The following is a 27,420-nucleotide window of genomic DNA, read 5'->3' as shown; positions in this document are numbered from 1 at the left end:
AGTTATAACTTTCATCTGGTTTTGGTAGAAATAGATTTTATTTCCTCACTTAATGGCTGCAGGAAGGTTGTCTTTTTCCTGGTTCGTCCTTAATGGATGTGCTTTTTATTTCTCTTTGACCAGTAAGACAGACTTACAGATCTACATAATAACAGGTTTTCTGGGGGAAAAAGAGGCTTAACCTATAGCTGCAGATATTTGTGTATGTGACCAATAGGGATGCTGATTTTGAATCCAAAAACCAGAGTCTGCTGCACATACCTGTGCTGTGCTCAGAGAGAGCATAGCATTTGTGAAAGTTTAGAGAGTTACAGTCCTTGATCCTGTGAGCATGAAATGCATGGCCCTTTTTCTCTCCACTAAGTAACATTAAAACCAGAATTCATCTTACTTAAAATGTAAGATGAATTCAACTTCCTTCACTTACTCAAAATGTAATACTGGTTTTGACTTTGTCTTTTCTAGGTGAAGATGCAAGCTCTTTTTGTGCCGGTTCAGTGGAACAGTATTACAGCTGGAATATTGGGAAGAGGAGGGCAGCTGAGGTAATCCTCTTCTCCTGTGTTTCATAAGCAGCTGTTATGGACACAAGAAGGATTTCTGAATTATGGAACCTTCATTGTTCTTGGCTGATTTGTTTTCTGAAACAGTCTGTCACATCTTAAATGGAAGCATTTCTTAACTGCAGGATGCACTGATTTGTATGTAGGTAGTGATCCAGTTTATTGTGCAGAGACTTTCTCAAGCACAAGGGTCTCTGAAGGTCATTTTTCAGTTGATTCAAAGCAAGATGTTTTTGAAACATTTTAAAAATCTGAATTTTTTGCAAACTAATAGCACTTTATCCTCATCAATCCTCTGTGGCATATTACAGTCATTGGAATTTTACCCAACATACTTTGTCTATTTTATCATGTGATTGTGTCTGCTTCCTTTGGGAAGAGAATTGATGGATCTGACGTAAGTATTGCTGATGCTGAAATAGATTGTCAGTTCACCCAAGATGAATATTCCGGTTAATCTAGAACTTTTTGTATTGTGGTTGTTATATTTCCCCCTATTTCTTCCTGATTTTGTCATCTTGCTTTGGAGTTTTACGAGGAAGATATTGAAACTAACAAGACTCTCTGCTGTTGCAAACTTAAATGATTAAAGAGTTTAACCAAAATTTCGAGAAGCCTAGTGGATTTCTTGCAGTATACCATCGTAGGTGTTACTTTAGAGATGTGGCATTTCAAGGCAAGATGTGTCTGGGCCTCTGTAAATGTGTGTGTCTCTTGAGGTTTTCTTTGGATGACAAAGTAGAGTTTAAATGACCTGCCTACAGCTGCCTAATAGCGGGATTTAGACCATCTTCCACATTTGTTTTTCCTTGCCCTTCTGACTTCTAAGAAAATGATGTTCCTTTTGGTTTTCTTGCAAGCTGGATTATTGTTCAGGGCAATAATCCAGCCTTAAGCATTTTAGACAGTCTGCTAACCTTTCCCTTTGCTTTGTCACAGTGGCAACGAGCAATGACAGTAAAAAAGATCCTACAAGAAATCATAGAGAAGCACCCCAGGTTTCACAACATTACACCTCTGAAAACAAAGCACGTGGTGCACTGGTGTCGATGCCATGGCTACACTCCACCTGACCCTGAGACCTTGCAGAACGACGAGGACTCGATTGAAGATGTGCTGACGCAGATAGACAGTGAGCCAGGTGAGCATAGAGGGACAGAAAGCTCCTTGCTACCAAAGATGCTGTTTATTAAATGGCTCGAGGCTCTGCATGCTCACATGTGTTGTTTCTCCAAGAGAAGGGGATTTGGGGATTCTTTCTTGCTTTGCTTTTAACTTAGCTCACTCTGCAATGACAAAAGTCGGAGATGATAAGGGCAAGCCTACAAGTGAGGCCATCCCTTGTTCTTATCAGTCCTGATGTTTTCTGCAGCCTCTTTTGGGTTTTATTGAGCTTTGGGGCCCTTGGAGGCCAAGCATACATAAACCTTGAGAGAGATGATTCTTGTCCCACAGTGTAATAATTTCTAAGTGGGCACACGAACTAATTATAGGAGTAATGACATTTCTGTCCTTGGGTAAGCATAGCCTCAGTTAAGATTTAATATTCAAACAGTGTGAGTAAGTTCAGGTGCAAAAAAGGGAAAGGGAAATAAAAACCCACAAAACTGGTAGCGGTGGTGTGGAGCTCAGTAGGGGTTAATTTATCTCCAAAAGTGAGGAGAACTGGCCTGTGTGAAGCTTCATATTTTATTATTACAGCTGCTACATTATTCCTCTAGGCATAGCTCAGGAATTTCCACAGTCCAATTTAGTGTGTATTAAACATACATATATAATCTGTTCTTCACAGTTAAGCTCCCTTGTTTCACCTTCAGATAATCCCTTTCCCAAAGCTGAATGTTTTTCTGTTCTGATCATACAGGGATTTGGGTGACACAGTCTAGGGTGAGGCATCCCTGCCCATGGCAGGGGGTTGGAACTGGATGATCTTAAGGTCCTTTCCAACCCAAACAGTTCTGTGATTTTATGATTTAAGGTATTTCACAGAAGTGTATGGATTTGCTTATTCTTTGCAAAGTCTGACCGTGCAGTGCAGTTGCTAAAGGTGGAAAGGAAGCCTACATCCACCTTTTAATACTTTTATCTGCCCAACTAGGTTTGTCTTTGAAAAAAAGGATTTGCTTATTGCATAGTTTTCCACTGTAGGTTTTAGTGGCTCTTGTTGAGCATGCAGAGAAGAGGTTGCTCTTTCTTAAGTCTACTGCAGATCTGTCAGTCAACGACTGTTTGCATTTCTGCTTATCCTTATGTTTGGTAGGAACTACAAAAATAACTTCCAATTACATTAATTTCTTGCCATATTTTGAGAGTGCATCTGTTTATAAACACCTATCATGTGTTTAATTGATTGCTTCTATTTCAGAATGCCCTTCATCTTACAGCAGTGGTGAGGAGCTGTGCCGAAAACTAGAGGAACTACAGCAGTTTCTGAAACGAGAACCAGAACATGAAGAGGAAGTAGATGTTCTCAACTTCAGCGAGCCTTTAAAAATAAACATTAAGAAAGAGCAGGAGGAGAAACAAGAGGAGATGAAGTTCTACTTGGGTTCCTTGCCTGCATCAGAGTTTGTGAGGGACGCTGCAGAGAAGGTAAGAAGTGAATCATAAATCTAGTTAGAGCTGTTGTTAAACTAGTTGTAGTCTTACATTTATTTAGTTGCCTTTCCTTCATCTCTATGGGCCTCTGGATGTTTTATGGAAATATTTGTAAATGCCCTGGAAATACTGGACATTCTGATTCATGACACTCAGCTGGCCAGTGCTGGGAGAAGGAAGTGAAGCATGCCAGCTGGGAGGTCTTTCTAGAGTACATGTGTTACAGGGCTTAGTATCAGAAGAGTCATCCTGTCAGGCTAGAAGCAAGGGGAAATGAGGGAAGGAGGAAGACTTGGTACCAAATTCTTCTGTCTCACAATGTGAAAGACTGGGACTTGTTCCTTGGACCAGTGCTGTTTAATAGCAGCTTCTGAAAAAGGACTCATAGTAAAGCTTAGACCACAGCAAACTTCTCTACTGCTTGCATTTCTTTCCCCTGTTCAAATTAGAGTAAAAGAAAGGGAGAAGGGGAGTCTTCTGTCACAGCAGCAGGAAGGACAGGGAGGAGACTGACTCAGCTTGTGGGAAGGAGACAGGAGGAGCAGAAGGAGAGAGCATGCAGCAGTTCTGATGGAAAGAAAGGATCTCCCTTTCCACCTGAAATGCTGACATTAAGGGACAACATTTTGGTTCTGCTTTGTAGGTGGTCTGTTAGAATCATAGGTAACAAGGGCACACACATTATGAGAGTGAGACTAGGGGATGAAACACTCTTTCAATGTGGAACTTTAGTGCCAGGAGTACTGTTTAAAGTGGTTTCAGTTGCCATGGGTGCAGGGAAGATGATGAACAGATGGGTTGAATATATATGTACAGTATAGAGTTTTCATTCTCAATTCAGAGGTGCCCAATGCAGCCTGTTTTTTGTGTGGACTTTCTGAAACAAAAGTTAAAACCTGCTTTTGTTTCTTCTGTGTTTTAAAGGCATTTCTGCAGGCTCTTTTAAAAATGAAGCCTGAATTTACACTGCTTGAAAGTCCTGAACTGTTTGCTTGCTTATTTGACTACCATTTGTAATAGACTTTTTTGTTAATCTCATTCTCATCTAATCTAGTAACATTCTCATCTAATCTAAACCCAGTACAACAGGAGTTTTCTTATATTTGATATACTGTCTTTTTTTCCTCCCTCCCATTTTATAGATAGGGATTTCTTTTCAGCCTGCTGAGGTACAAAAGAATGTTTATGCATCAGTAATAGAAGATATGATTTTAAAGGTAAGAAATAACAGTATGAACATTCCTGTAAGTGTGTTAACCCAGCAATGTAGGAGGAAAAAAAAATACAGACTGTACTTGCTAATATACATTTATCAAATCAGGAGATTCAGAGTCTGATAATTCTCTTTGTGCATGTATCAGAAGATGTATAGCTGGCCAGAGAGAGTTGCATGCTTCTGTGTGTTTCCAGCTTTCTACCTGATTTGTTGGCTTGAACACTGAATAGAGATTTGCAGATTCTCCCTACCAGTAAGATACTGACTAATTCTGTAACTTTGAAAGTCCCCCTTCCTTTGTGCTTCCTTTCCAAACTGGGCGGGGGGCAGGGGCGGGGAAGGGGGTGGGGAATCTGCCAGAGTTCTGTAAGGCTTGATTTATTTTATATAAGTTTAGCTATTTTTTTTTCCTGAATACTGTTCACTTTCTTTTTGCCTGGGTTGTCTGTGGCAGGAGATTGAACTCCTGCAGACAGTAGCAATTCTGCCTTATTTGAGAAACCACTTTTCTATCTTAATCACTTTTGGAAAAACAGAGATGGTTTCTTACCAAAGCTTTGAACAGCATGGAGCTGGGGGCTCACAGAGATTGTTTTTAGCAGTGCTCTGCTGTATTTGAAGCCAAAGACAATTTCTGGGGTTGTTTATACAGGCTGCTGCCTATCAGAGGATGGGTTTTACAAAAGGTGGTTGATTCCAGGTTGCGCACATACTCACATGCACACATCTGCTTGGCACTCTGTTACTTACCATAGTCGAACTCGGGTACATCCATTTGTAGACAGATTGTTACCATCAGACTGCACCATTATAACTGTAGAGTTTTGCCAGCTTTCCTGACAGAACGTCCCAGAAACCTCTGCTGTAGTCTTGATACAGGCACAGAAAGCCAAGAGCCTTAATTAGCTTTTGAGTGAACCTTGATTAAGCCAAGTGTGTAGGGCATACGGCTGCCATCTGCTGCTTGTCCAGGCTGGGAGGTGTTTGTGAAAGTGTCTTGGTGACCACAGGGAGTGGTATGTGCTAACAAGGATATACCAGCTCCCAGGAGAATATCTGGAATTTGCCATGTACAAAACAAGCTCTGGTCTGTGAGGAGATGGGCCCTAAATTGCTCTTCAAAGCGCAGGCTCTGGAACATCAGATCCACCCTGCTGTGCACATACTGCTCTGCAGGTCTGGAGAGAAACCAGACTGGGCAGTTCCAGTCAGCTCTGTGCACCTATAAGTCTATTTCTTTTTGTTAACTATACTCAGTTCTTATTACATTGCTAATAAAACTCACTTGGACATCCAGAACTTCCCCTGCTGGTGGAATACAGGATTGAGGTGACCCAGAATTTCAGCTGCTCTTGCACTGATGCTCAAGCACGTTGCTTTCCCCACTTCATAATGCCGTCTCCTAATGTTGTCTTTTGTCACAGGCCACTGAACAGCTTATGAGTGATATCCTACGACAAGCACTTGCTGTGGCATACCAGACAGCACCTCACAACAGGTACAGCACCTTGTTTCCTCTTGGACCACTTATGCCAGCGCTAAGGGCTGAGTTGCTTGAGAAGTTTAGTCAGATTTTGCATGGTCAGACCACGTGAGGGAGGGAATTTATGAACTATATTCTGTGAGAAGATCCAGGCGTTGTGAGGGGGTTTGTCATCTCCTAGCTCCATAGTGGCAAAGAATGGAAATAAACGCAACATTAAATACTGAAGCAGGAGTGTCTGCCATTGCCATGCTCAAAGGATGACAAGAACCATGCTGGAAGGACCTTCTCTTGTCCATCTCGTGTTACCATGTAGACAAGTTACCCATGGCCCACCAGAACTTAAAACAATCTAAAATCTTCTTTATTTTCTCTTTTCTAGCTCAGATACTGAGTCATTTTTATGGTAATGATTAGGCCACGTTTTGACTTCTGTTCAGCAGCATGATTTGAGAGAGCTTGGGATTGGGAGGAAAAAAAAAGTAACACTACAAGAAAATGCATAGATTAAATATTTACTCATGCAGCATATAAATATTTATATAATATATATTAAACATATGTAGTTATGTTATATAGAGGAAAATATACACAGTCTGTGCTACAGAAGTTCAAGGATTAATACTTAAGCACTGGATTTTCCTGTCCTGGTGCCCAAGATGTTTCCCTCAGTCATTTGAGTGGCTTTTTTGTGCTGTGACATTTTAATGCTTGTTGCTGTAACACTTGATCTTTTGGTTTGGTTTGGTTTGGGTTTTTTTGATGGGTCTTCTTTCTTCTTCTTTAATCTGTTTTTTCCCTAGTAGTTTTCTTAACTTGCTATTTTCTGGACACATGTCTTTTTATGTATAATAATACCATCTCTGATGCATTCCTTGCAGGACTCCAAGAGAGATCACAGTGATGAATATTCACAAAGCCATCTGTAATATTCCCTTTCTTGACTTCCTAACAAACAAACATATGAAGATACTAAATGAGGAACAATGAAATAGAGCAGAGAAGATGCTACAGGAAAGGTGGATTTATGACTGAAGTTGGTTTGACAAATCCAGTATTTCTTGTAGGACTCTTACATACATTTATAACATTGGGCTACTAGATTGTTACCTCCAATTAAAGATGCACCTTAATGCAACAAAATGATGCTCTGTTCCAAATCAAGTTGTTAAATGTCAGTGTTTACTTGGTAAGTGTATGTTCAGTGGCTGAACAAACATTGTCAGTTTGCATCGAGTTGCTAGCTGTGAGAGACTCCACAGGCCTGGTCCCTCTGAGACAGCTGTTTTGATGAAATTGAACATTTTTTATTAGGAAAGAAATTATACTTTTTGATGCAGTCTGCATAGGAGTTGTTCTTCCCATGCAGTGGGCAGAGCAGTAGCTTTGGCACTCTGAATACGAGAGAAGTCAAAGACAGCTTTTAAAGGTAGTTACTTGAGTAGGTGGGTGAGTTGGTCAGGTAGGTTTAGGTGTGGATGAGCAGGAAGCTGATGGCTGCAACGAATTCTGGCAGTCCTGCTCCAGCATATGATGTATGTGACTAAGCACACATCAGTAATCTGGGTAGGCTTATTGTCAGCTTTTTCAGCGAAGTGAATAACCAAATTCCTTGCCTCTCTAGAAGAGGTGCCAGGTGCAGCCTTTCTTAGTCACCTCAGAAGGGTAGACCTGCACATGTTCAATCACCATGAACAAACCATGGTCAGCCTTGGTAAGACTTGACTGACCACTTGTCCTGCATAGGAAAGGAGAGGAGTGGGGACAGTATTTGTAGGTTTTGACTGGCTGAAACCCTTTCCTTACCCAGCGAGTGCCTCCCCAGGCTGCTTGAAGGTTTGGAGTGTGCTGGGGGACAGGTAACAAGCTGTGTTGTAAGGTCATAATGTCTGCACAGCATTGATTGATGAACAGCTTGGATTGTGAAGTGCTAGGGGAGCAGCAGCACTTTGGCTGAAGTTCTGCTCAACACAGAGAGGCCTGATAGGATCAAAAGATCAGAGATTTGCTGCTTGTAGGGATCTCCTCTGTCTTGACTGCAGGAAGAAGTTCTGCTACTAACCTTGGCACTTAACTGCCTAGGAACATCTCTGATGTAGGAGACGTGTCTGCAGGCTGGCTATGAACACTTCTCTGAAGAAGGCTTCGCTGACAACATCCTGACCGCCCCACATCCACCACCCCTTTGACCTGCCCCATGGGTGCTTGCTAGTAGTGTGAATAAGCCATTGTGAAGTTGGTGGGATAACTGTTTGACTGTCATGCTTTCAGGGTGCTTGTTTTGTGAGGCAGTGCTGTCATGTGGTGGAGCATGGGTCAAGCAGCCAGGACCTCCAATGCGCTGATCTCAGCTGGGTCTGTGATCTGCTGCATGGCCTTTGATATAATCACTCTGTGCCTCAGTTTCCCCATCTCTGAGCATGGGGAGCAGGATACCTACCTCAAAGGGGTGTACTGAGGCCTCACTCTTGTTGGTGCCGTGCTTTGACAATACAAAGCCTTTTATAGACATTAAACCACAGTTATCTCTCCTCATCTGGGACAGGAACAGAAGTCTTCAAAATGCTATTTTTGGTGCTTTTTTGGGGGCTAGAAGACAGGTGATGGTAACTTCCAGTGTGCAGGAACTGTGAAAGAGGAGGATGGTTTCAGGCTTCCGAGGACAGTAGCATAGATTTGATGCAGTTCTTAAACTGAAGGTACCGTGTACCTCAGATGAGATATTGCCTGTCTTTAGCACCATAAGTAAAACTAGGGTCTGCAGGAGGGCCCCTATCGGTTCATTAGAATTAACAGGGAGTTACAGTTCACTTGAATATATGAGTGGCAGAACCTGACCTGTGAATCTAGGAAATGGGACCAGTGGATGAAATCCAAACAACATTCAGAGAAGGACTTAAATGCCCCCTACATAGGGCGCTTCATACACTCTGGATTCAGAAGATAATCCTGGCTTATTTGGGTGAGCTGAGTGCAGGATTGCCTGCACAAGTAAAGTATCCAGCTTAGCCCTGACACTGGTTTTTCAGCTGAGGTCAGTGTGAAGGAGTGGAGCAGTGGTGATTATAGTTGAGGTCAGTGCTGGGAGTTGGGAGGAATCTAGGTAGCTGTGGAGCTGCAGGCCCCACACTTTGCTTATAGGCTGTAGTGAACTCCAAGTCCATATTGCTGTTGGGCACCCCTGTACACAGCTTTCACAAGAGAGAAGGGCATTTTCAAGATACCTGTCACTATCGCTATGGCAGCCTGCAGGTTGTGTGGGAACAGCCCTTTGGGCAGACTCAGTCATGCTAGGATCTTGTGCAATGACACATGCATTTCCAGCCCCTGTCTCCTGTGGATTTGATATGCCCAGAGCAGCTCTTGAGGATACAGTAGATTGTCTTCCAGCATCTGTTTGCAAATCGTGGCTTCCTTTGCCTGTGTCCTGCTTTACTGTGAGGAATGGAGTTGCAGAGTGAGTCCTGAACCTGGCCCTGAAGCAGGCAAGTAAATACCCCTTGTCCTTAATGGGGTTCTTGCAGTGCAGATCTGTTGCTACGTTTCTGAGCAACCACAGGTTATTCTCCTAGGGGATGCTATATTAATAATAAATAAAGTTTGCTGAAGAAAAATAAACCGTTAAAAGCAGCTAGAAAATAACACATTTGTGTAGTCCTTCAGATATAGGAGATGTTTGCAACAAGTTCTTTGAATTTTGAGAAGGGGTGGGAGAAAAATTTGTCCTTGAAGTTCCTGCAGGAATTGCTTGGAGATGAGTTTAGAGGCTGTGGAATTTCATGCACCCGCTCAGGTGTATGTGTGGAACGCTACAGATGGTCCAGTGTGTTGAGATGTTACAGTATATTTCTCTGGCTTTCTAAAGAGTCTTGATGCAAGTTAAAGATCTCTTTACAAATATTGCCCCTGTTTGTAATGCTGAGTGTTTAAATCCTTCATGTTATCTGTATTATACTGTATAATTGTGTAAGATACATATGTTTACAATAAATTCTTTTATTAGCTGTGCTAAGGCTGTCTTGACCGTCAGCTGTCACTTAAATTTCTCCAAATCCACAGATTTTTGTGTGCTGTGTATATGTGTATATGTGGATTAAATGGGTAGTTGTGGAATTGAGCTGAAGGAAAAGGAGGTTTTTCCCTTTTCTGGTTCCTATAAAAAGCTCTTGGGTTTGGAGGCTGGGGGAAGGGAAGCACAGAGCTCAACAAGCTTAACTTCTCCACAACAGTGAGTAATTGGTTGGTGTGGAAGATTGAAAAGCATGGTGGGTTGACATTGGCTGGCTGCTGGACACCCACCCTGCTGCTCTTGCTCCCCTTCAGCAGAGCAGGGGTAGAAAATAAGGCTTGTGGGTCAGGATAAAAACAGGAACATCTACCAGTTACCGTCATAGACAAAACAGCATGTGAAAGTGCAGGTGTTCACAGCTCTCGGGCATAGCGCATGCAGGAGGCACAAAACTCACTGTCAGCATCCCAACAAGCCTGTGTCAGCAAGTTGGAATGAAACAAGCAGGTTCAGTGTGCCCCTAAAGATAGTAAATTATAATGTTTCCAGTGTAAAACCTTCCCTCTAAGTGTTGTTTCTTTCTGTGTCAAATAACACCCTTGTTTGTAGTGTGATTCACAGTTGGAAAGCCTTGATGGAGTTGTATGTGAACCTAGAGCAACTAGGAAGAAATGCTAGTGAAAGAGCACCATTGAAAGCACTCCTGGTGTTCTGACTCCCTGGAGCCTGCAGAACCTGTGTAGACTTGCCCCTTCAGAGGAACTTGGTTTGATACCTTTCAGTTTTGCTGAGGCAGGTGCAAAATCAGCTGTGTTGCAGACAGCAGCAGCCAGTTGCATCACCCTGTCCCTTGTAATGGTTAAGTACCTGATTGATCTCTCCATTCATCCCTCCTCTAGTTAGAGCCAGTCAATAGTTTGTGAGCCTTTGGCTTTGTCCTGGAAATATTCTGAGGCATAGTTAAAAGAGCTGGTATCACACTGTCTGGGGAAGCTTGTTGTACCTTCAGTACCTTTTAGTCACTAAAATGTTCTTGGGAACAACTGTAAAGCGATGGTCTCTCTTAAGGTTCAAAGCTAGCACCATTTCCCCATGATCTGTGTGAGGTGGCAGAGTGACACCAAGGTGAAATTCTTCCCTGTGAGGGTGCTGAGGTTCTGGCACAGGGTGCCCAGAGAAGCTGTGGTTGTGCCATCCCTGGCAGTGTTCAAGGCCAGGGTGGATGGGGCTTGGAGCAACTTGGTCCAGTGGAAAGTGTCCCTGCCCGTGGCAGGGGCTTGGAACTGGAAGAGCATTAAGATCCCTTCCAGCACAAACTAGTCTGGGATTCTATGAAATGCAAGTTGCTTGTCCCTTTGTGTTAACAGGGCACGCGCTGTGGACATCGCTGAAAGGGGATCTTGAGAGCATGGCACCTGCATCAGAGCAGATTTAACCCCTGTGTGTTCAATAGTGAATGCAGGGAATTGGTATCATTGGTTGATCCTCTTTTCCCCTTCATGTTGATGGACTGCTTGCTGAAGAGTTTGCTTTCCCTTTGAAAATGTTCAGGGAAAATCCCACAAGTGATTATGAATTCTGCAGAGCAACAGCTTTCCTTTGGAAGACACTTGTGCTTTCAAATCAGCAGTTGGACCACAGCTTGAAATGTGCCTTGGGAGCCTTTCTTGCTGGGGAGTCTGTGCCTGCAGATAAGCTTGAGGAGTAAGGAATTGATTGCTGATGGCTGTGACTGCAGTCAGGCATCTCCTTACACATTAATTGGTGTCTTGTGTGCCCCCTGCTGTCCTGCACATGCTGCTAGGTAAGAGAAATGCAGGGATCTGCAAGGTTCAATACCCAGGGGTTATGTTTTACAACAAAAAAATGTTTGGGGAAAGAACCAATAGCCAAAATACATTTTAATTTATTAAACTAAATCCAGTCATTTTGATAAAATACAAGCTTATTGTATTACCAGTTTGTTTACAACTGCATTGATTTCTTTTTCTTTTAAGAAATACAATGAATTAAGAAGACTGAAAAGACAATTTATCCTCTTTTCTTTTTGCTGTTATTAAAGTCCAGAATTGAAACAAACTTAAACTGAACAAAACTGTAAGAAACGTTATAAAGAGATTAAACAAGCAGATTGAATTCTTAGAAACATCTAACATGCAAAACCTTTGTACAGTTTGAATGTTTCCAATGGATTTCCTGAAAAAAATTAGTCTCCTGAAAAATTATTTTGGCAAGCACTGGTATTACTGTAGGTTCCTCTGGGTTTGGGGATGAGTGTGGAAAGTTCCATCCCAAGGCCAGGTTGGACAGGGCTTGGAGCAACCTGTGTTGTTGGAAGGTGTCCCTGCCCATGGCAGGGAGTTGGAACTGATGAGCTTTAAGGTCCCTTCCAACCCAAACCAGTCTGGGATTCTATGATTATGATTTCATTGATATTCATTGCAGATGAATGAATATCTGATCACTGTTCAAGTCTGAGGATAGTTTCCTTTGATTCTAGTCAACACATTTGTGTGTTGCAAGCTATATATATATAGATGAACTATAAGTTTTTCAAATTTTTTCTCCAAAAATAAATTGGGAAAACCATGAAATGTGCAGTAGACTATCTGGTTACATAAGTCATTGAGAGAGAAACTGTAAATCCACTACAGTCCTGATGAACAAAGGCTAAAAAATGGTTTCTTAAAAACACATGGACCTCAGCAAAAGTTAAATGCACACCAGTCTAAAAAAAATCAGCTTTAGAATAATGACACTTAAAATGGCCTATCTTCAAAATCAAGGATGTCTGACATTCTATGTTAAAAAGAGTTTCTTAGTAACATTCGTTTCTGGTTGTTCCTAGCATTAGCATTACCAATACACAGGCAATAATTTAGGAATTTCAAGGCAATGTTTCCCACCTTGCATATGCAAAGACTTAACATTTATTAAAAGTATAAGCTTGTCCTTTTCATTAAAGGATCACAAATTGGTTTAGGTAAAATCCATATACAGTATTTACACTCCCCCTGACAGCTATACAAATTACATATGTATCTCAGCTTCTCTGGAGCCTGGCAGGTGCCTGACTGTCTCTATCCATGTAATCCTCTCCCAACCAGGCTGGTGCATTGCTCTCAGGGCTATCTGCTGAAGTTCGGTCCCCTCTTGCTCCCGCGTGAGCCCACCAGTCATGGAAACATCCAGCTTTCCAGCCTTGAAGCCCCAAGACACTGCATGTGCCAGATGCATTTTGGAGTTCAATGATGATGCTTCTTCCAGCTTCTGAAACAACCCTGGAAGTTCACACCAGCCCTTTTGGTGCTGTTTTCTGGTGCAGCCGTTTCAGGTCCTGTTTCCAAAACCCCTCAAGAAGCTCCAAAGTCAGCCAAATGCTCCCTGTTTTTCACTTGTTTACTTAGAGGATGCTGCTAAATGAAACTCTTTTTGGTTTTAATTATCCATCCCATTTGTGACTGTTTTCCTCTCCCACTCTGTATTTGAGCACAGGGATGTTGCCTGCTATACTTGCTGCCTTTGCTGCCTGAAGTCAATCTCCTAATGTGAGGCCAGCTGGCAGAGTAATGAACCTGCTCCCATGTAAAACTAGGTCACTCCTCACAGCGTGGTTTGCCAGCTCTGAACCAAGCGCTTTGCGGTTTGTTGTGTGAACAGAAAGTTTGTGTGCACATCATTAATCACTGGGGCTGCTGTTGGTAACACCGGCTCTTTGATCTTAACGTTCCTCATGAAAATTGCATAGATACATCTAACTCCGTGTCTGAGCTGCCTGGGTGTGAGGAGGGTCCAGGTTCACACGTTGAGGATCCGTGACGGTGCCTGGAAAACAGCAGAAGGGTTGGGGGAGAACCTGGTCTTCACCTCTGGGATCTAGTGGGGTGAGGGGGGAGAGAAACGTTAGTGCGACACAGGATGTGACCGGACTGCCTAGAGAGTCTGAGGGGTCTGGGGTGTTGTGACAGTCTGCTCTCCCCTGTAACATGCAAGCACTAGTTCTTGTCTGGGCATCAATCATAGAATCATAGAACCATAGAGGAGTTTGGGTTGGAAGGGACCTTCAAAGCGCATCCAGTTCCAACCCCCTGCAATGAGCAGGGACATCTTCAACTAGGCCAGGTTGCCCAGAACCACATCCAGCCTTGCCTTGAATGTCTTCAAGGGTGGCGCATCCAGAACCTCTCTGGGCAACCTGTGCCAGTTCTTTACCACCCTCGTTGTAAAAGTGTTTCTTCCTCACATCCAGCCTGAATCTCCCCTCTTTTAATTTAAAACCATCACCCCTTGTCCTGTCACAACAGGCCCTGCTAAAAAGTGTCTCCCCATCTTTCTTACATGCCCCTTTTCAGTACTGAAAGGCTGGAATGAGGTCTACCCAGAGTCTTCTTTTCTCTGAAAAGCCTCAGCTCTCTCTCTGTTTGTGGAGTCAGAATTTCATGCAGTATGTGGCTGTTGTGGTTGTACTGAGGCATGAGAGACACCTGGATGCTTGTGTCTTCCCTAATGCTTAAAGGATTTGAAATAGGACTGGCCATAGTTGTGCTTCCAGCCCAGGATTCTGGGTGAATCTGGCTGTAAAACATGAAAGGATGGAAAGTTTTGCTGTGTGCTGAGCGTTCTGATGGCACCATCTGAGCAGAGAAAACAGAGCAAGACCACAGGCAAAGAGAGTACAGGGAAAGCTATCGATCTGGTGGTTGTTTTATTACTCTGATTTTTCCGTTCCTCTGGGGATGCATCTGACACACTAAGGAACAAGAGGAGTGTCGCAAACAGCCTGTGCACAGCTCAGTAGCAAAGCAGGCGGTCGGGACACAACCCTGATTCCCCCCTGGGAGCGAAACCACAGGCTTCAGGCAAGAGGGAAAGTCTAAATGGGCAAGTGTGAACCAGTGAGAGTCCACCTTCTCTTTGAACTGGTGGCTCCTCGGCACTGTCCTTATTCCACACTACGCCTTTCCCATACTGTCTGCAGGAGAGGCTGTGGTGGTGCCCTGTGGCTCCAGGAGATGGGACCTCTGTTTGGACAGCCTGGAGTGCAGTGTCCTCAGTGGCTTGTGTTTGTGTCTGGGATTTCCCCTCTTTGAGAACTGTGATAGTGACTCTGAGGGGTTCATCTAGACCCTGCTCCTTTGTATCCTATCTGCCAAATAGGAAGACATTGTATTTTGCCCTTTCAGGGTCAAAATGTAGGGGGTAAGTGTTAAATAACCTCTGTTCTCATTGCTGCACCTCAGTAATCAGCCCAGACTATTCAGAGAAAAGAAGTAGTTTCAGTGAGGTTCGAAGATTCTGTTTTGCCTGAGGTTACTGTCCCACTTTTAGTGGAGCTTACCCATCCCCGTCCTGTGTCTTGTGTGCCATGTCACAGCAGTGTGCCAGCAATCCTCTGTGGAGGGGACACTTGACTGCTGATTAAACACTTCCTCCTCCTCTTTTCCAAGGCTAAGATTTACTTTCTTAGATGTGGCCCTGGGGCAGCTGTTATTACCTCTAACCCCATGGCACACTGTGGCTAGGGAATTCAGCCCCAGCCTCTTTCTGCTTTCCCAGTTTCTCAGTGTTGCCAATGAATGGCTTTTAGGGTTGGTTGTGAAGTGCCATTCTCTTTGGTGGTCTGCTGCAATAAGCAGCTAAACCAGAGCCTTGCTGGGGCACATTTTCCTCCTTCATGGGGAGGGGGAGTGTGGGGAGCCCTGCCAAAGAAAATGTTGAGTACAAAGAGACGTTTCCTTGTAAGATTTTTAGTAGTGCTTAGATGTATTTCACCAAGAAAATAAGTTGGTATATAGAGAGTTGGAGAAACTCACAGGAAAGGATAGCTGCATTACCTAAGGGGCTGTGACAAAAGAGTAGTCAATGAGAGCATGGTTTTATTCTATATGCACCACACTGGTAAAAAATAAGTTCCTAATGTGCATTTCGGGCTTTACTCATATCAACTGCGAGATTTTAACAAATGTCAATTACCTTAAAGTCTGCCTTGTAGCTTGTCTCTTTAACAAAATGGTCTTCTGGGATGATGAAGCCTTGCTTTGTCTTTATAGGCTTGGATGGTTTTGCTCCAGTCCATGGGCGATACTCTTGCCTGAAATGAGATTAAGACAGAAAAAGCAATAAAACACAACATACTCACAAGGTACATCTGCTCAGAGTAGCTGCAAAGGCTACTAGCCTTTACTAGCTGCTTATACACAGGATCAAGGGGTAAGACTGAGTCCTGAGCCATGTCTAGGCTAGGGAAATAGGCAGTGTTTTAATGTGCCGAGCTTAGCTTAGATCAGAGCCTTTCTGATTATCATGTTGTTCAGCCTGGAGAACAGAAGACACCAGGGACACCTTATAACAGCCTTCAAATACCTAAAGGGGCCAATAAGAAATCTGGAGAGGGACTTTTGATAAGGACATGTAGTGACAGGACAAGAGGGAATGGCTTTAAGCTAAAAAGGGTAGATTTAGATTAGATACTAGGAAGAAAATCTTCCCTCTGAGGGTGCTGAGTCCCTGGCACAGGTTGCCCAGAGAAGCTGTGTCTGCCCCATTTCCTGGCAGTGTTCAAGGCCAGGCTGGAGCAGTGTGGTCTAGTGGAAGGTGTCCGTGCCCGTGGCAGCGGGTTGGAACTGTATGAGCTTTATGGTGCCTTCCAACCCAAACCATTCTATAATACTATGATTATGACTTTCCCAAGCATGCTAGTTACTATTTTGATAGCAGCTGCAAGTTCCTCTTTTTAAAATCTTAAAATTTTAAAATCTTAAGATTTTAAAATCTTTAAAATTTTTTAAAAAAGTGTTTAGGTGTGGAGTATTACTTGAGAATGTGTAGCCTGGTCTCAATCAATGATTCTATGAATGAATTCTATGATTCTATGAATCCTTTTAGCATATTACCAAAATACCTACTGCCTGGTTTATGCTTGATTTCTAAACATAGATTCAGCCTTAAAGTGCTGCCCTTTTTCTTGGTTGATTTCTAGGCACGGGGTACTGGGCTGTATTTAAGCCAATGAGAAACCAGAATGCTACCAAAATTAATTCCAAATAGTTAAGTAACTGGTTCTTGACTGAGTAAGCTGCTGGCACTGGCCTCCTATCAGGATGGATGAGTTCGTGTGCAGGCACAAGGAAATGGGCAGGAGCCTGCAGCTAGGTCTGACAGCAGTTTGTCAGCTTGAGTGAAGGTGGAAATGAGTTCTTAGATCCACTCAGTAACAAATATTGCTCTTTGGAAGAGCTTCCTGCTGTCAGAAAGCAAACCCAGGCCCCTGTCAGGCCTGTCTATGTGCACTGCAAATCTTGTCTCTGAGTAGTTTGCTCTTGCTGTTCTGAGCCTTCACTTCCTGCCTTCTCTGCATCTTGCTGGTCAGTCTGTGCAGCTCTCGGGGTGCTGGTGGTGATGTTCCTGCTGCTTTAGCACCTGAGGATAAGGAAGCACCTGAGGATAAGGAAGCACCTTTGCAGAAAGGCAGTTTTGGCCAAGCAGTGCCCCAAGAAGGCAACCTTTCAGCAGGGAATCCCAGCCACATGTGAATGCAGAATTACAATCTGAGCTTTGCAGTGCTGTGCAGCCAGAGATAGGACACACAGCTACTGGGCAAAATACCAGCAAAATGGTACAAAGCCATCAATTACATCCCAGCAGTTTCCAGGAACTGGAACCTGCTGCTCCACATAAAGCCGGATAGCCTCAAGGATGCTGGTGCCATTGATTCCACCATTCATCCTTGTGCTGGCTGATCTCCCTGCTGCATTACACTGCAACAGAGTGCATACCCAGCTTTCCATGAATGACTGTGCTGCCTGTCTCTGCAGCCAGCTCTGTCTGGCTGCTTTGTACAGATCATTTGCTGATTTGGCAGGCCCCCAAACACAGCCCTTTTGGATCACAGGACCCTCATTTTGGCTGGAAGTCAAACCATTCCCCTCTCAGCCAGGATAGCCAAGACTATTTTCAAGGCACCCACAAACAACAGAGGAAAGGTTCTGCCTTCACCCATAGAAACGAAAGTGTGAGGGCAGATACAGCCATGACTTAGACCACAACAGCAGCATTTCTTTCTTGCAGTCACCATTTTCCCTGGGTGAATCCAGGACTCTGGGCTGCAGGGAAGGGCTGGTCAAAACAGAGATGACTGACCTCCTCTGGCATGAGCCCTCCTGGATAATGGACCCACTGAACTGCTTTTCCTCTGAGATAGATCTGACACGTGCTGGAGCCCCTTCCAGGTCTTGGACACAAGAGCAGGTTGTGCCCATTCTCCTGTGTGGCCAAAGAGCACAGCACAAGGACAGAAACGGGGGAAAGGGAAAGTTGATGGAAGGAAAAACCTATAAGGGTAGAGAGACCAGCACACGGGAATTAGAGGAGGAAAGCAGAAGACATTTGGCTGCTTCCTGTCTCAGCTCTTGCCAGCAGCAAGGTAATGCAGTACTTTGAGCTGCCATAACTCACAGGAAGGGAACAACAGCAAAAGACTGGACTGAAAGGTCAGGAAAAATCTGTAAGCCTCAAAATGTTGTCTTAGGGTGGGTTTAAGGGTCTTGCTCTCCTCACAGAGATCCCTGAGGAAGGAGTACTTACAGTGGTGTGTTAGGACAGGCAGCTGTGTGAATGAGGGGTTGTGGGCAGGACTTAGGACCTTGTCTTTTGTTATTAGCCAACTTCCCATTCTTTTCCCTTTAACGTAAGTTTGGGTGTACTTTGAGCAGAAGAAATTCTTCCAACCTTTATGCAGCAGCTTTGAATCTTTCCCATTTCAGTTCTCCAGTGGACTTGGCATATCAGACATCCTCTCTTGAGCCACTATTTCCACCCCTCTCCCTCTCTCCTCCCATGGCTCTGTCCCCCTTCAAGCCCTCCCTTCTCCCAGCCAGGCTACGGAGTGCACAGTGGGTCCCTTTGGATCCATCCCAATGCATGCACCAAGCAAGCTTACTTCTTAAATAGTATAAAAACCAGGGGCTTCAATATTAATTTTCCCAAGCAGCAAGATACTTAAGAATGTAAAGATAACTGTAAGCCTTGATTATAAAAGCTTTACTCCTATTATTAAGGATAAGCATGCATTTAAATATCTTGCTGGATCGAGGATGGAGCTCCTCATACACAGTACTGTTAACCCTACCAGCTCAGGTGTGTGCAATGATCCCAAACATTGCTGAACACAAGTGCAGGTATTTTCTCTGTTTTCTTCTGCACAGCTGAAACAAGGTGCTTCTCAACATGAAGCAGTCATCACAGTTCATGTTGCCTTTCTGCACACTGTCTGAAGAGGGGTGGATAGTACGGACAGGATGCTCTGTGATTGCATCCATACTTATGGGTAAAGTGTCTTCCCCTCCATTCTGTGGTATCAGCCTTGGCGTGGAAGATGCTCCAACCCTGGAGGTGTTCAAAGTCAGGTTAGACAGAGCCTTGTGTGGGATGGTTTAGTGTGAGGTGTCCCTGCCCATGGCAGGGGGGTTGGAGCTAGCTGATCTTAAGGTCCTCTCCAATCCTAACTATTCTAAGATTCTGTGTCTGCTCCATGGGCACAAGTGCAATGGACATCACGTGCTGAATACTCACACAAGAAGGTGGAAATTCAGTTTGCTGAGGGATCTTTCACCCTGCTGTTCCCAAAACCATCATCAATGCTACATCTCCTTAATGATCTCAGCTCTTCAACCCTTTTCTTTTCATCAGAACAAAACTTGCTCCCCCTGGGTGCACAGGAAACCCTGCTGATCTCAAGTTTGGTCTGCTTTACAGCTGTGCTTCCCACCTGCAAACAAGTCGGCTGTTATGACTCTCACTCCTGCTCAAAATACCTATGGTGTGGAAACACCAGCTGCAGAGATGAAGCTCTGGTTGGGGCTGGAGCTGTGCATGTGTACAGAAATAGCCATTCCCCCATTCCTCAAGTGCTAATACAAGTAAAGTTGATGGGTGGGGGAAGAAGAGGCAGAACAATTGCTCGCAGCTCTGTGTAGACGTGAAAGCATGTCTGAAGTGCTTTCCTAAAGCTGGCATGTTACTCAAGGGGAAACTGAAGTCTGAAGTGACTTAAAGTACAGCTGAGCTTTGCACAGGGTTCTTTTCCCAGCAATACCAGCCCTTGCAGAGAGGTTGTGCCTGCATCCACGTTGCCTTCTAGCAAGGTGAGATGATGCTATCCAGAGAACAGAGCCAGCTGGAGAGACCTGCCAAAAGCTTCTCACATCCACTGCAGAAGGGAGGTAAGTAAAGCACCCATCTGTTTCCAGCATGTCTGTAAATGCAGTCAAGACCTAGTGACATGACTAATTGTGTGCAAAGCCAGAAGTTCACAGCACTTGCAACTTACTGGTGAGAGGGAGAAGGCACTTCCAAGACCCCAAAGGACAAACCTTTGGGAAGGTGCAGCAGTGAGTACTCAGCACTTCCTTCCACCTCCTCCAGCGTCAGTAAGGAATAATCCACCTCAACTCTCTGCAGTCCCTAGGGTCTTTCCACAGTTGGAGCACATCCCATTCTAGTCTTTCAAGTGCAGCTTATATAGATCTGCCTCAGCCTGTGTGCCTGCGCTCCGTCCCTGTAGCCCCGTTGGGGTTTGACTACATTCAGACCCTGCAGAACTCCAGCCCAAATCCAGGGACTGGAAGCAGGAGCTGCCCCATAGACCTGGGAACATGGGACAATAGCTTGAAGGTCAGGCAGCTAAGCTGTTCTTCCACCATTTACACAGAATTTGTCTTTCAAAATGAAGAACATCTTTGCTTCCTCAAGGCCCACTCTAAAGCCATTACATGGTTCACCAGTGTTCTGCTCAGGACCCAGCACCCTCCAGCAGCTGCCCATAACAGGACCCCCCTACTATACCTCTCTCAAAGGTGACCTGTGTTTTCTCCTTCTCCAGTTGCCTCCTTGCCTCTAAGTGGATGCAGCCTACAGGAAGAGGTGAGGCAGATCCCTGTTAGTAGAGGATAGTGGAGTTGTGTGTGATTATCAAGGGATAGCCTAGTCCACAGGTCTTTGCCAGAGAACAACAACCCTTGAGGAAAGATTAATGTCTGTGGACTGCAAAGCTGCCTTCGGAAGTACTAAGGTAAGAGGAAAAGAGAACTAAGTATAGTGACATTAGTGGAAATGTGGTTAAGTGCTCAGCTGCAGAAGAAGGCAACAAATCTAAATCAAAATAGATTTTTGCAGATTGTGATTTTTTCCTGCTGCTTGTTGTGACTCCTGTATGCTCAGTGGTCTGGGGATTTCTTATATTTGTAATGTTGTACTGAGTTTTCATTCAAAGAAACTGTGGGCATTACTGGAATAAGACAAAAGTGGTTTGACATGTGTATTCGTATCTGTATTAGTTGTGCTGTATAGCCTCCAAACAGCTTAAAGGTTTTATGTGAGAACTCCGCTCAGCCTTGTGCCTCCGTCCTCACCCTGCCCTACTCCTCCTGAAGCTACCTTGAAGTATTGCATGTTGTAAAGTTTGGTTTGATTTGCATGTTAGTGTGTCACCCCAGCCAGTATTTTGTTGTGTGATCTGTAAACTTCTTGCTCCTCCGTGAAAGTAGTTGAGAACCCTCTGCAAGACCAGACAAGTCAGATGGAAGAAAGGTGTGAGAAATGACTCTTTGAGCATTAGAATGACTGTAGGAAAGTTCTAATGTAGGCTAATGCACCCTTCCTTTGGGGTCAGGCTGGAGAACCAGAGGAGGCTTCAACAACAGCATGGAGATGGATGTGTTTCTGAAAGATGCCCCTTGCTGGTCTTGTTCTAGGAAGATTTCTCTAAAGTAATTCTTGTGCTGCTTTGAGATTTGAAAGTGCTTTTCCTCAAAACCAATAATCACCCTGTATGTGACTGTCCTGTGAGAAGTGGAAAAGGACAGAACAGTGCATAAATTCAAGCACTGCAGTTATCCTTCCAGAATCCATATGGTAACTGCGCTAGTACCAGGGCAGCTGTCTGAGGGGGAGTGAGATAAGCAATGCACTCTCCTCTGCTGGCCTGTAATCTTCTCAGGGCCCCAGTGTGTTTGTCTTAAAAGTGCTGTGATAAATAACATAATGAATTGCACTTACAAAGAGAAATGTCTCCTCGGTGCATAATAGATAGCAAGTATCTAAATGCTTGGGATTCTACTGGAGTAAAAATAGTTACTCTTGGTGTACCTCATAGGTATATTAAAGCCTGTCAAATATCATTCTAAGGAAGTGTGTGGTAACAATGTGAAACTGGTACCATATTCAACAGCAGCCTTTGTAGGGGCTGAAATCCCCTCTCCTCCCATGGTGGATGTCAGTGAGAACAAGGGTTGGATTTATGTGCATCCCGCCTGACTACTTCTTCCAGAAAAGAAGCGTCTGTAATCGGTTCTCCTGATCACTGGGGAAGGAAGGCATTGATAACATAAAAGTCACATAATGATTTTACAGGCTCTTTGGGAAAGGTGGTTTGTGATGGTTTTCCCCATCACCCATTAGATGGCATGTCTGGGGGGATATATCCCTGGTGTCTGCATCTGACTAATCTTTGAAGCTACCATTTGGCTTGCTTTGAACATGGTATTACAGGAGCTCTGTAGGGAAGAAGGTGATAGCTCTGTCAGGTTCGGGGAGTGCGACTGTTGAGCGCAGCCGTGTCCTGTGCAGCTCCAGCCATCCCCAGCCCCGTGTCTCCCAGTAGCGGTTAGGTGCAGAGCTGCTGGCTGGGGGTGGCATCATGGATCCTACCCGCCTTTTGCTCCTTATCCTCGGCAGGGGGGAGGGAGCGCAGGGCGGCCCAGCAGAGCCGCCTCTGCTGCAAAGGCACCCGGGGTCCAAGCGACGCTTTGCGGGACCGCACCTCCGAAAGCAAAGGCAGCTTCGGCACAGGCTGAGGCGGCAGTCCCCGTCCCCTTGCTCACAGCCCCCCTTCTCTGCGCTGCGGAGGAGCATCCCTGGCTCGGGGCGGGGAGCGGCCCCCGCTTACCTGTAGGAGGTGGTGTGACCGCTGTCTGCCTGCGGCCGCGGCCGGAGCTGCTCGGGGCCGCCGCTGCCGGGCAGGGCGCAGGCGGCGCGGCCCGGGGCGGGCTGGGGGACGGCCCCGTCCCTCCCGCCGCTGCTGGCGCTGACCCAGGGGAAGGCGTCCCCCCGCCGCGGCAGCGGCCACGCTCGGAAGTCCCGCCGGTACTGGGTCTCCGCTGCGAAGGGCTCTCCGCCGGCGGACGCGCGGCTCTTCCTGCGCCCGCCCGGCTTCCCGGCGGCGGCGGCGGGGTCCCGCGGGCGGGGGGTCGGGGCGGGCGGGCGAGCGCTGCCCCGCGGAGGGGCTCCGCCGCGCTGGTGGTGGGGCCCGTCCTCCTGCTCCTCGATGTCCGAGTAGTTGTGGATGGTGAGCGGCACGGAGAGGTCGGACTTGTCCAGCTGGCTCCAGAAGCGGGCCAGGCAGCACACGCGGCTGATGCAGGGCCAGGCCATGGCCGCAGCGGCGCCCGCAGCCGGCCGCGCACCCGGCTTCAGCCCTCATGGGCGGCAGCCCCTCCTCCCGCCGCCCCCCTTCCCGGTAACGACACCCCCTCGCCGGTATTACGGACCGCGCACGTGACCCGGGCTGCCGGCGGTGCGGGAGCAGCCGCCGAGACCGGACCCGGCGGCAGGCGGCTCCCGGCGGGGAGCCCCTGTGCGGCCCCGGCTGCTGCCTGCGGTGGCTTCCGAGGGGCGCCGGCTCCCTCTTCCCGTTCGCCTCCGAGTCGGTTTTGCTTTCGGTGCTCTAGGAGCCCGCTCTGCTCCCGGGGAGCTCCGCAGCGTATCCAGGCGCAGGCAGGGAACACTGCTCTGCTCTAGCTAGGTAGCACTGATAGTTATCATAGAGTCCCAGGCTGGTTTGGGTTTGGAGGGATCTTAGAGCTCATCCCGTTCCAAGCCCTGCCACGGGCAGGGGCACCTGCCACTGGACCAAGTTGCTCCAAGCCCTGTCCAGCCTGGCCTTGAACACTGCCAGGGATGGGGCAGCCACAGCTTCTCTGGGCACCCTGTGCCAGCGCCTCAGCACCCTCACAGGGAAGAACTTCTGCCTAATGTCTCATCTCAATCTCCCCTCTGTCAGTTTAAAGCCATTCGTTCCTTCTTGTCCTGTCACTACAGACCCTTGTAAAATGCCAATAATTATAATTTCAAGTTATCCATCACCATCTCTAATTAGTGAAATCATTTGTATGTGAAAGCGGATGTTTATAAAATTAAGTGATCTGGATGAGAAATAGCAGCTTTGCAATTTTCATTTCCAATAGCCATCTACAAGCCCCCCCCCAATAACACCGCACCTCTTCCTCTGTTTGCATTAATAGTTTAACTGCTTCACTTTTTAAATACTACCTACTGACCAAACCCAAGCATTTGTTATGTACCTTAATGTACAGTCCACATCATTTACAGTTTTCCAGAGGCTGGAAGTTACAGCTTTTCTTTTGTACACTGAGGTTCATACCCGAACAGACCTGGCACAAACCACCAAAGCTGACAGAATTAAACTGGGGGTAAGTAAGTCTGGCTTTTGAAACTTGGCATCTTGTGTAATAAGTGGCTACAGGCCATAATGCTCCTCCCCACTTCACCATTCAGTGAGTTACTGTGGAAGAAGCTGGATCTGAATGGGTAGGCTGTAAAAGTGAAGAGTGCAGATAAACTGAGATGCCACCTATTAGAAAATCATCTATTTAACTTGACAGGTACTTTATTTTGGAATGGAATAATCTAGTTGCAGGTAGCTGTCTGATGAGATCTAATACAAAATTAATTAGGCAGTGCAACTTGAAAAGCTGAGATTTACTGCTCTATTTCAGCTGATCAGCCTTGTATGTGTAGTGTATTTGCACCTCAGGCTTCAGTCTAGGATTGCACTTACCTCTGCTGGGGAGGAGGGCTGGAAATGCAGGTATTAGTCTGAGGCAGAACCTCTCCTTGTCTGTTTGACCTCTCTTTGAAACACAGTTGTCAAAGGATAGAAAGAAACTCTTTCAGCAGATGATGCTGATGTCCTAAGTATCTGATTTGGTCCTAAGTATCTGATTTGGCACCAGCTGGTGCTGCTGGCGGTTCTGACTCCCCCTGCTCCCTGTGCCTGTTGGTTAGGGCAGGGAGACTCAGAAATTCTAGGTAATGCCTCTGGTCCCAAACAGAAGTCTTGACGCAGTAACATATGGGGTATTGGATGCTGCTTTTCAGTTGTTGCCTGAAAAGCCTACAAACATAATGTTGCTTTTAAGGATATTCAGGGAGACATTTCTTAATGTTCTGCTGCATTTTGGTTTGTATTTTTCTGGAACTATTCTGCTCTATGTAGCAATTCTTAAAAATAAACGAGATTTGAGTGAGGTGCAGAACGCTTCAGAAAAGGACTTCACAGCCATGGGAGAAAACAGAACATCCGCTTTATCATCACTATGACGAGGACAGTACAAGTGATGCTCTGATCCTTGTTCCTAGGCCTGACTTAGCAAAATACATTGGAGAATAAATCGGATGTCTCTGCACTCCCTGTGCCTGCCACTTCCTAGTACTGAGTTCAGCTCCGGTGCTGCGTGTCTCGGAGCCCACCTACAGCACCAGGGAGTGCTTTGAGCTGCTGCACATTGTAGCTGGTAGGATGAAGCTGGCACAAAGGCTAGCTTGAATAGGGGATCCAGGAGACACTGGGTGAGATTAAAAACTTGTCTGCATTTAGAAGAGATTTATGATGATTAAAAGCTGGGGGAGTGGGTAGGAATACTGCAACAGTAAGACTAAGGAAAACCATCAAATCAGACAGCAAAGCAGCTGTTGCTGCCAGGAATGGGGGCTGAAACCTCCAGCAGACAGTTTGTTCTAATAATAAAATGAAATTCCAATGGAGCAGTTCACTACACAGAAGCAAAATACCCCTTAAACATTGCAAGGCCACAGCAGACATTCTTAGGGATCAAAAAAGAGCAAAGGATTGTGTCTCTACACAATTAACCATGACTTTACACTTAGTGCTATTTCCCTATGCAAACACTGGCTGCTGTCTCTGCCAAGTCTGCATAATTACTACATTGTATTCTTATGCACAATAATAAGCTCTTTGAAAAGGGGGAGAGAAGTCTTTCCATGTGGTTAGTTTTGTTTTAGGTGACTGGTTCTTTCTGTTATTGGGGTTTTTTTCTGGGTTTGTTTTTTTAATTCTTCTAATTTCTTTGTTATTCAAAGGTGTGACTAAATGCTGAGGTACTGGTGTATACTGATGCCAGATTTTGCAAGAAGGGTATTTGCTTGCCAGAAATGTATTTTGTACTCTAGTGAGCTGTCATAACTCCAGGCTATTCCCTGTCTGAGTGAGTGTTGACTTTCCTATTGCAGTTTGAAAGTCATTTTGGAGCAGAGAAGATGGTTTACCTTCGTATGTATGTTAAATGCCTCTAGAGTTCCTATAAATAAGGAAGATTCAAACAGCCTTTAGAAGGCTATTAGGTCTAAAGTTAAGGTGAAGCTTATGCATCAGAAGTCCAGCAGAACTGCAGGCATTGTCTCTGAAGGGACAGCCTGAAAATGTTGGGGTGCTAACCTGCACCCTTCCCACCTTAGCAAGTCTAACAGACCACAACTGGGGCTCCAGCCTCTGCAAGCAATACAGGGGCATGACTTTCAAAGCCTGAGGTGGGCACTGGCTACTATGGTGAAGAACTTAATTGTAACCTTGGCTTATTCTTCCACACCTGTAAAATGTAATGTCATTCAAGCTTAACGTATTATTTCCTGCATTATTACTCCCTGCTGCTTTCAGCCAGGATCTCTTTAAAAAAGCATCTGCAGCAAATAGAGAAATGTTGAATAGACTAGGTAAGCTGTTGAGTGGACAAGAGGTAATGCAAGGAAGGGGGGGGGGGGAATAAAAGGAAGTGAGCAAAGACAACAGATAGATAAGCATTAAACAGGTCTGAGATCAACATGCAGATACTGTGAGCTATGGCTTTTGAGCTTCTTTAGCATGAAATACTCCCTTATGATAAGCCTGTTCAGTGGATGTCTTATACTGCTGAGGTGGCTGCTGTTACTGCTGCTGGCAGCAGCTTGCTGCAGGTTCGGCTGCCCTCTCTCTGCTGCAGGCAGGGCTTGCACTGTGGATGAAGCCCTAAAAACTGGCATGCTTGTCCTGAGGATTGGCTGGGCAACAGGTTATAAGCAGCCAGGCAGCTTCTGGAGCGGAGCAAAGGTCTATTAGAAATTCAGACTCCTTCATTTTTCATCTGTTTAAGTCGACAGGCACTTTAGGAACAAATCCAAAAGTGCCTCATTTTTCCAAAGGAGGAAAAAAAAGAGACTTGAACACTGGCCTGTGACAGTGATTGAGTTTACAGCAATTTTGTACTCCATAATTTATTTGGACTGGTGCCTTTTGCATTCTGTATTCTTTGCCCATACAGGAAATTATTTTCTGCAAGGTACTGTTATCAAGCAGAAAGTCACAATTTGGCTTCTCACAGAAGCAACATGTTCTTTGGCAAGTCAGTCTACCTGGAATGACTAATTTGGCCTATAGGGAGGAGCAAAGGGTTTGAATGCACCAGCTTGGATCTGGCCAGAC

The 27,420-nt window shown here is 45.3% G+C and overlaps 3 protein-coding genes across 14 annotated transcripts in view; 2 read left to right on the top strand and 1 right to left on the bottom strand.

Annotated features, from left to right (window-relative positions):
- Positions 1-9,872, top strand: part of YEATS2 (YEATS domain containing 2) — a 49,636-nt gene extending 39,764 nt beyond the window's left edge. For all 8 annotated transcript variants that reach the window (XM_065675500.1, XM_065675503.1, XM_065675505.1 and 5 more), the window contains 6 exons: positions 466-545; positions 1,503-1,704; positions 2,929-3,155; positions 4,304-4,378; positions 5,802-5,875; positions 6,742-9,872. In XM_065675500.1, coding sequence (XP_065531572.1) covers positions 466-545; positions 1,503-1,704; positions 2,929-3,155; positions 4,304-4,378; positions 5,802-5,875; positions 6,742-6,850 — 767 coding nt within the window. In that variant the 3' untranslated portion in view covers positions 6,851-9,872. The remainder of the gene's footprint in view (positions 1-465; positions 546-1,502; positions 1,705-2,928; positions 3,156-4,303; positions 4,379-5,801; positions 5,876-6,741) is intronic.
- Positions 9,873-11,755: 1,883 nt separating this feature from the next.
- On the bottom strand, positions 11,756-23,516 carry MAP6D1 (MAP6 domain containing 1). 2 transcript variants are annotated; one of them, XM_065675480.1, is made up of 3 exons: positions 22,813-23,516; positions 15,843-15,960; positions 11,756-13,745 (listed from the first exon to the last, which is right to left on the bottom strand). In XM_065675480.1, the coding sequence occupies exons 1-3, from the start codon at positions 23,295-23,297 to the stop codon at positions 13,668-13,670; spliced, it is 681 nt and encodes a 226-aa protein (XP_065531552.1). In that variant the 5' UTR covers positions 23,298-23,516; the 3' UTR covers positions 11,756-13,667. The 2 variants fall into 2 exon arrangements, with proteins under 2 accessions (XP_065531552.1, XP_065531553.1); XM_065675481.1 differs by having other exon boundaries at positions 11,756-13,694.
- LOC136012336 (claudin-15-like) overlaps positions 19,796-27,420 on the top strand; it is a 53,193-nt gene continuing 45,568 nt past the window's right edge. For 3 of the 4 annotated variants that reach the window (XM_065675492.1, XM_065675488.1, XM_065675487.1), the window contains exon 1: positions 19,796-20,089. The gene's annotated coding sequence lies outside the window, so the exon portion shown is untranslated. Of the gene's footprint in view, positions 20,090-20,748; positions 20,938-27,420 lie in introns of all 4 variants that reach the window. The other variant, XM_065675486.1, reaches the window with a different exon arrangement.

The sequence above is a fragment of the Lathamus discolor genome, chromosome 3 (genome assembly GCF_037157495.1).
Source record: "Lathamus discolor isolate bLatDis1 chromosome 3, bLatDis1.hap1, whole genome shotgun sequence".
Lineage (NCBI taxonomy): Eukaryota > Metazoa > Chordata > Aves > Psittaciformes > Psittacidae > Lathamus > Lathamus discolor.
This window is presented reverse-complemented; position numbering and strand designations above follow the sequence as displayed.

Coding starts and splice junctions, on each gene's coding strand:
- MAP6D1 (XM_065675480.1), bottom strand. CDS start 23,297: ATGGCCTGGCCCTGCATCAGCCGCGTGTGCTGCCTGGCCCGCTTCTGG. Junction 15,961..22,812: donor GGTCACACCACCTCCTACAG/GTAAGCGGGGGC, acceptor ATCTCATTTCAG/GCAAGAGTATCGCCCATGGA. Junction 13,746..15,842: donor GCTACAAGGCAGACTTTAAG/GTAATTGACATT, acceptor TCACCCCACTAG/ATCCCAGAGGTGAAGACCAG.